Raw genomic sequence first — 8,519 nt, forward strand, 5'->3', positions numbered from 1 at the left:
ATCCGAGAATCACATCCGCGTTTTGGAAGAGTCTGCATACAGCATTGGGGACCAGATTACTGTTCAGCACAGCTTTTCATCCCCAGACAGATGGTCAGTCTGAGAGGGTGATACAGGTTCTTGAGGATTTACTGAGAGCCTGTGTCATCGATTTTCAGGGCTCATGAGAGACGAGATTGCCGTTAGTGGCCGCGACTGGGATGCTGTCGATCGTGAATAAAATTCAGCCGTCTCAGCTGGCGGAAGAACAGAGGAACGCCGCCAGGCTGTTCAAGCAGCTTCAAAATCAAATCCAGACCATGATTTGCATAGGGAATCCCACGGAAGCTGATGTGAAAGAATTCATGGAAAAAGTGTTGGCTCTGGATAAAGCATACCCCCTCCCTCTCCTTGGGGTAATGCTGGAAAAGTTCCCCGAGACTGTGGAGCCCGCAGTCTGGTGGCCGACGGAGTGGCGGCGGAGACAGCCAAAAGGGCCCGGCGGGGACAAAGATTTCAACGGCTGGGACGGGAAATTAGAGGAAGAAATGAGAGAGATGGTGAAGGTGATGAGAATAAAAGATAGAGAAGACTACTTGAGATTGGCCAATAAAGCTGTAAAACTCAACAAAATTCTCGCCGTCACGGCTCCGGTGCTGACGGGCTTAGCGGCCCTGGGTTCAATTAGAGTGCATTGGATTCCCAACTTAATATTCTTAAGCTAAAACACCTATACGGATTCTGTTAGACTCGTGCATCATTTACAAGCTTATTACAACATATATTGGTATTTGCAATGATTTATACATTGTAAAAGAGTGATGAAGACACCATATTGTCTTAATCTAATCAATTAGAGTCCATTGGAGTCCCTACTTGATAATATTACGATAATACACATATTCGGATTTTGATTGACTTGTGGACCAATAACTAGCTTATTCAAACCAATTAGAGTGCATTGGATTCCCAACTTAATATTCTTAAGCTAAAACACCAATACGGATTCCGTTATACTCGTGCATCATTTACAAGCTTATTACAACATATATTGGCATTTGCAATGATCTATACATTGTAAAAGAGTGATGAAGACACCATATTGTCTTAATCTAATCAATTAGAGTCCATTGGAGTCACTACTTGATAATATTACGCTAAAACAACTATACGGATTTTGATTGACATGTGGACCAATAACTAGCTTATTCAAACCAATTAGAGTGCATTGGATTCCCAACTTAATATTCTTAAGCTAAAACACCTATACAGATTCTGTTAGAGTCATGCATCATTTAAAAGCTTATTATAACATATATTGGCATTTGCAATGATCTATACATTGTAAAAGAGTGAAGAAGACACCATATTGTCTTAATCTAATCAATTACAGTCCATTGTAGTCCCAACTTGATAATATTACGCTAAAACACCTATACGGATTTTGATTGACTTGTGGACCAATAACTAGCTTATTCAAACCAATTAGAGGGCATTGGATTTCTCAACTTAATATTCTTAAGCTAAAACACCTATACGGATTCTGTTAGACTCGTGCATCATTTACAAGCTTATTACAATATATATTGGCATTTGCAATGATCTATACATTGTAAAAGAGTGATGAAGACACCATATTGTCTTAATCTAATCATTTAGAGTCCATTGGAGTCCTTAGTTGATAATTTTATGCTAAAACACCTATACGGATTTTGATTGACTTGTGGATCAATAACTAGCTTATTCAAACCAATTAGAGTGCATTGGATTCCCAACTTAATATTCTTAAGCTAAAATACCTTTACGGATTATGTTAGACTCGTGCATCATTTAAAAGCTTATTACAATATATATTGACATTTGCAATGATCTATACATTGTAAAAGAGTGATGAAGACACCATATTGTCTTAATCTAATCAATTAGAGTCCATTGGAGTCCCTACCTGATAATATTCACTAAAACACATATACAGATTTTGATTGACTTGTGGACCAATAACTAGCTTATTCAAACCAATTAGAGTGCATTGGATTCCCAACTTAATATTCTTAAGCTAAAACACCAATACGGATTCTGTTATACTCGTGCATCATTTACAAGCTTATTACAACATATATTGGCATTTGCAATGATCTATACATTGTAAAAGAGTGATGAAGACACCATATTGTCTTAATCTAATCAATTAGAGTCCATTGGAGTCCCTACTTGATAATATTACGCTAAAACACCTGTACGGATTTTGATTGACTTGTGGACCAATAACTAGCTTATTCAAACCAATTAGAGTGCATTGGATTCCCAACTTAATATTCTTAAGCTAAAACACCTATACGGATTCTGTTAGACTCGTGCATCATTTACAAGCTTATTACAACATATATTGATATTTGCAATGATCTATACATTGTAAAAGAGTGATGAAGACACCATATTGTGTTAATCTAATCAATTAGAGTCCATTGGAGTCCCTACTTGATAATATTACACTAAAACACCTATACGGATTTTGATTTACTTGTGGACCAATAACTAGCTTATTCAAACCAATTAGAGTGCATTGGATTCCCAACTTTATATTCTTAAGCTAAAATACCTTTACGGATTCTGTTAGACTCGTGCATCATTTAAAAGCTTATTACAATATATATTGACATTTGCAATGATCTATACATTGTAAAAGAGTGATGAAGACACCATATTGTGTTAATCTAATCAATTAGAGTCCATTGGAGTCCTACTTGATAATATTACGCTAAAACACATATACGGATTTTGATTGACTTGTGGACCAATAACTAGCTTATTCAAACCAATTAGAGTGCATTGGATTCCCAACTTAATATTCTTAAGCTAAAACACCAATACGGATTCTGTTATACTCGTGCATCATTTACAAGCTTATTACAATATATATTGACATTTGCAATGATCTATACATTGTAAAAGAGTGATGAAGACACCATATTGTGTTAATCTAATCAATTAGAGTCCATTGGAGTCCCTACTTGATAATATTACGCTAAAACACATATACGGATTTTGATTGACTTGTGGACCAATAACTAGCTTATTCAAACCAATTAGAGTGCATTGGATTCCCAAATTTATATTCTTAAGCTAAAACACCAATACGGATTCTGTTAGACTCGTGCATCATTTACAAGCTTATTACAACATATATTGGTATTTGCAATGATCTATACATTGTAAAAGAGTGATGAAGACACCATATTGTGTTAATCTAATCAATTAGAGTCCATTGGAGTCCCTACTTGATAATATTACACTAAAACACATATACGGATTTTGATTGACTTGTGGACCAATATCTAGCTTATTCAAACCAATTAGAGTGCATTGGATTCCCAACTTAATATTCTTAAGCTAAAACACCTATACGGATTCTGTTAGACTCGTGCATCATTTACAAGCTTATTACAACATATATTGGTATTTGCAATGATCTATACATTGTAAAAGAGTGATGAAGACACCATATTGTCTTAATATAATCAATTAGAGTCCATTGGAGTCCCTACTTGATAATATTACGCTAAAACACATATACGGATTTTGATTGACTTGTGGACCAATAACTAGCTTATTCAAACCAATTAGAGTGCATTGGATTCCCAACTTAATATTCTTAAGCTAAAACACCAATACGGATTCTGTTATACTCGTGCATCATTTACAAGCTTATTACAACATATATTGGCATTTGCAATGATCTATACATTGTAAAAGAGTGATGAAGACACCATATTGTCTTAATCTAATCAATTAGAGTCCATTGGAGTCCCTACTTGATAATATTACGCTAAAACACCTATACGGATTTTGATTGATATGTGGACCAATAACTAGCTTATTCAAACCAATTAGAGTGCATTGGATTCCCAACTTAATATTCTTAAGCTAAAACACCTATACAGATTCTGTTAGAGTCATGCATCATTTAAAAGCTTATTACAACATATATTGGCATTTGCAATGATCTATACATTGTAAAAGAGTGAAGAAGACACTATATTGTCTTAATCTAATCAATTACAGTCCATTGTAGTCCCAACTTGATAATATTACGCTAAAACACCTATACGGATTTTGATTGAATTGTGGACCAATAACTAGCTTATTCAAACCAATTAGAGGGCATTGGATTTCCAACTTAATATTCTTAAGCTAAAACACCTATACGGATTCTGTTAGACTCGTGCATCATTTACACGCTTATTACAACATATATTGACATTTGCAATGATCTATACATTGTAAAAGAGTGATGAAGACACCATATTGTGTTAATCTAATCAATTAGAGTCCGTTGGAGTCCCTACTTGATAATATTATGCTAAAACACATATACGGATTTTGATTGACTTGTGGACCAATAACTAGCTTATTCAAACCAATTAGAGGGCATTGGATTTCCAACTTAATATTCTTAAGCTAAAACACCTATACGGATTCTGTTAGACTCGTGCATCATTTACACGCTTATTACAACATATATTGGCATTTGCAATGATCTATACATTGTAAAAGAGTGATGAAGACACCATATTATCTTAATCTAAGCAATTAGAGTCCATTGGAGTCCCTACATGATAATATTATGCTAAAACACCTATACGGATTTTGATTGACTTGTGGACCAATAACTAGCTTATTCAAACCAATTAGAGTGTATTGGATTCTCAACTTAATATTCTTAAGCTAAAACACCTATACGGATTCTGTTAGACTCGTGCATCATTTACAAGCTTATTACAATATATATTGGCATTTGCAATGATCTATACATTGTAAAAGAGTGATGAAGACACCATATTGTCTTAATCTAATCATTTAGAGTCCATTGGAGTCCTTACTTGATAATTTTATGCTAAAACACCTATACGGATTTTGATTGACTTGTGGACCAATAACTAGCTTATTCAAACCAATTAGAGTGCATTGGATTCCCAACTTAATATTCTTAAGCTAAAACACCAATACGGATTCTGTTATACACGTGCATCATTTACAAGCTTATTACAACATATATTGGCATTTGCAATGATCTATACATTGTAAAAGAGTGATGAAGACACCATATTGACTTAATCTAATCAATTAGAGTCCACTGGAGTTCCGACTTGATAATATTACGCTAAAACACCTGTACGGATTTTGATTGACTTGTGTACCAATAACTAGCTTTTTCAAACCAATTAGAGTGCATTGGATTCCCAACTTAATATTCTTAAGCAAAAACACCAATACGGATTCTGTTATACTCGTGCATCATTTACAAGCTTATTACAACATATATTGGCATTTGCAATGATCTATACATTGTAAAAGAGTGATGAAGACACCATATTGTCTTAATCTAATCAATTAGAGTCCATTGGAGTCCCTACTTGATAATATTACGCTAAAACACCTGTACGGATTTTGATTGACTTGTGGACCAATAACTAGCTTATTCAAACCAATTAGAGTGCATTGGATTCCCAACTTAATATTCTTAAGCTAAAACACCTATACGGATTCTGTTAGACTCGTGCATCATTTACAAGCTTATTACAACATATATTGATATTTGCAATGATCTATACATTGTAAAAGAGTGATGAAGACACCATATTGTGTTAATCTAATCAATTAGAGTCCATTGGAGTCCCTACTTGATAATATTACACTAAAACACCTATACGGATTTTGATTTACTTGTGGACCAATAACTAGCTTATTCAAACCAATTAGAGTGCATTGGATTCCCAACTTTATATTCTTAAGCTAAAATACCTTTACGGATTCTGTTAGACTCGTGCATCATTTAAAAGCTTATTACAATATATATTGACATTTGCAATGATCTATACATTGTAAAAGAGTGATGAAAACACCATATTGTGTTAATCTAATCAATTAGAGTCCATTGGAGTCCCTACTTGATAATATTACGCTAAAACACATATACGGATTTTGATTGACTTGTGGACCAATATCTAGCTTATTCAAACCAATTAGAGTGCATTGGATTCCCAACTTAATATTCTTAAGCTAAAACACCTATACGGATTCTGTTAGACTCGTGCATCATTTACAAGCTTATTACAACATATATTGGTATTTGCAATGATCTATACATTGTAAAAGAGTGATGAAGACACCATATTGTCTTAATATAATCAATTAGAGTCCATTGGAGTCCCTACTTGATAATATTACGCTAAAACACATATACGGATTTTGATTGACTTGTGGACCAATAACTAGCTTATTCAAACCAATTAGAGTGCATTGGATTCCCAACTTAATATTCTTAAGCTAAAACACCAATACGGATTCTGTTATACTCGTGCATCATTTACAAGCTTATTACAACATATATTGCCATTTGCAATGATCTATACATTGTAAAAGAGTGATGAAGACACCATATTGTCTTAATCTAATCAATTAGAGTCCATTGGAGTCCCTACTTGATAATATTACGCTAAAACACCTATACGGATTTTGATTGACATGTGGACCAATAACTAGCTTATTCAAACCAATTAGAGTGCATTGGATTCCCAACTTAATATTCTTAAGCTAAAACACCTATACAGATTCTGTTAGAGTCATGCATCATTTAAAAGCTTATTACAACATATATTGGCATTTGCAATGATCTATACATTGTAAAAGAGTGAAGAAGACACTATATTGTCTTAATCTAATCAATTACAGTCCATTGTAGTCCCAACTTGATAATATTACGCTAAAACACCTATACGGATTTTGATTGACTTGTGGACCAATAACTAGCTTATTCAAACCAATTAGAGGGCATTGGATTTCCAACTTAATATTCTTAAGCTAAAACACCTATACGGATTCTGTTAGACTCGTGCATCATTTACACGCTTATTACAACATATATTGGCATTTGCAATGATCTATACATTGTAAAAGAGTGAAGAAGACACCATATTGTCTTAATCTAATCAATTACAGTCCATTGTAGTCCCAACTTGATAATATTACGCTAAAACACCTATACGGATTTTGATTGACTTGTGGACCAATAACTAGCTTATTCAAACCAATTAGAGGGCATTGGATTTCCAACTTAATATTCTTAAGCCAAAACACCTATACGGATTCTGTTAGACTCGTGCATCATTTACACGCTTATTACAACATATATTGACATTTGCAATGATCTATACATTGTAAAAGAGTGATGAAGACACCATATTGTGTTAATCTAATCAATTAGAGTCCGTTGGAGTCCCTACTTGATAATATTACGCTAAAACACATATACGGATTTTGATTGACTTGTGGACCAATAACTAGCTTATTCAAACCAATTAGAGGGCATTGGATTTCCAACTTAATATTCTTAAGCTAAAACACCTATACGGATTCTGTTAGACTCGTGCATCATTTACACGCTTATTACAACATATATTGGCATTTGCAATGATCTATACATTGTAAAAGAGTGATGAAGACACCATATTGTCTTAATCTAAGCAATTAGAGTCCATTGGAGTCCCTACATGATAATATTATGCTAAAACACCTATACGGATTTTGATTGACTTGTGGACCAATAACTAGCTTATTCAAACCAATTAGAGTGTATTGGATTCTCAACTTAATATTCTTAAGCTAAAACACCTATACGGATTCTGTTAGACTCGTGCATCATTTACAAGCTTATTACAATATATATTGGCATTTGCAATGATCTATACATTGTAAAAGAGTGATGAAGACACCATATTGTCTTAATCTAATCATTTAGAGTCCATTGGAGTCCTTACTTGATAATTTTATGCTAAAACACCTATACGGATTTTGATTGACTTGTGGACCAATAACTAGCTTATTCAAACCAATTAGAGTGCATTGGATTCCCAACTTAATATTCTTAAGCTAAAACACCAATACGGATTCTGTTATACACGTGCATCATTTACAAGCTTATTACAACATATATTGGCATTTGCAATGATCTATACATTGTAAAAGAGTGATGAAGACACCATATTGACTTAATCTAATCAATTAGAGTCCACTGGAGTTCCGACTTGATAATATTACGCTAAAACACCTGTACGGATTTTGATTGACTTGTGTACCAATAACTAGCTTTTTCAAACCAATTAGAGTGCATTGGATTCCCAACTTAATATTCTTAAGCAAAAACACCAATACGGATTCTGTTATACTCGTGCATCATTTACAAGCTTATTACAACATATATTGGCATTTGCAATGATCTATACATTGTAAAAGAGTGATGAAGACACCATATTGTCTTAATCTAATCAATTAGAGTCCATTGGAGTCCCTACTTGATAATATTACGCTAAAACACCTGTACGGATTTTGATTGACTTGTGGACCAATAACTAGCTTATTCAAACCAATTAGAGTGCATTGGATTCCCAACTTAATATTCTTAAGCTAAAACACCTATACGGATTCTGTTAGACTCGTGCATCATTTACAAGCTTATTACAACATATATTGATATTTGCAAT

The 8,519-nt window shown here is 33.8% G+C and overlaps 1 protein-coding gene across 1 annotated transcript; it reads left to right on the forward strand.

Moving 5' to 3' along the window:
- The first annotated feature begins 200 nt into the window (after positions 1 to 200).
- On the forward strand, positions 201 to 1,393 carry LOC140870234 (probable F-box protein At4g22030). Its single transcript, XM_073272999.1, has 2 exons — positions 201 to 668; positions 1,373 to 1,393. The coding sequence occupies exons 1-2, from the start codon at positions 201 to 203 to the stop codon at positions 1,391 to 1,393; spliced, it is 489 nt and encodes a 162-aa protein (XP_073129100.1).
- Positions 1,394 to 8,519: the final 7,126 nt, after the last annotated feature.

Source organism: Henckelia pumila, chromosome 1 (genome assembly GCF_033568475.1).
Source record: "Henckelia pumila isolate YLH828 chromosome 1, ASM3356847v2, whole genome shotgun sequence".
In the NCBI taxonomy this organism is placed as follows: Eukaryota; Viridiplantae; Streptophyta; class Magnoliopsida; order Lamiales; family Gesneriaceae; genus Henckelia; species Henckelia pumila.

Coding starts and splice junctions, on each gene's coding strand:
- LOC140870234 (XM_073272999.1), top strand. CDS start 201: ATGCTGTCGATCGTGAATAAAATTCAGCCGTCTCAGCTGGCGGAAGAA. Junction 669..1,372: donor CGGCCCTGGGTTCAATTAGA/GTGCATTGGATT, acceptor AATCAATTACAG/TCCATTGTAGTCCCAACTTG.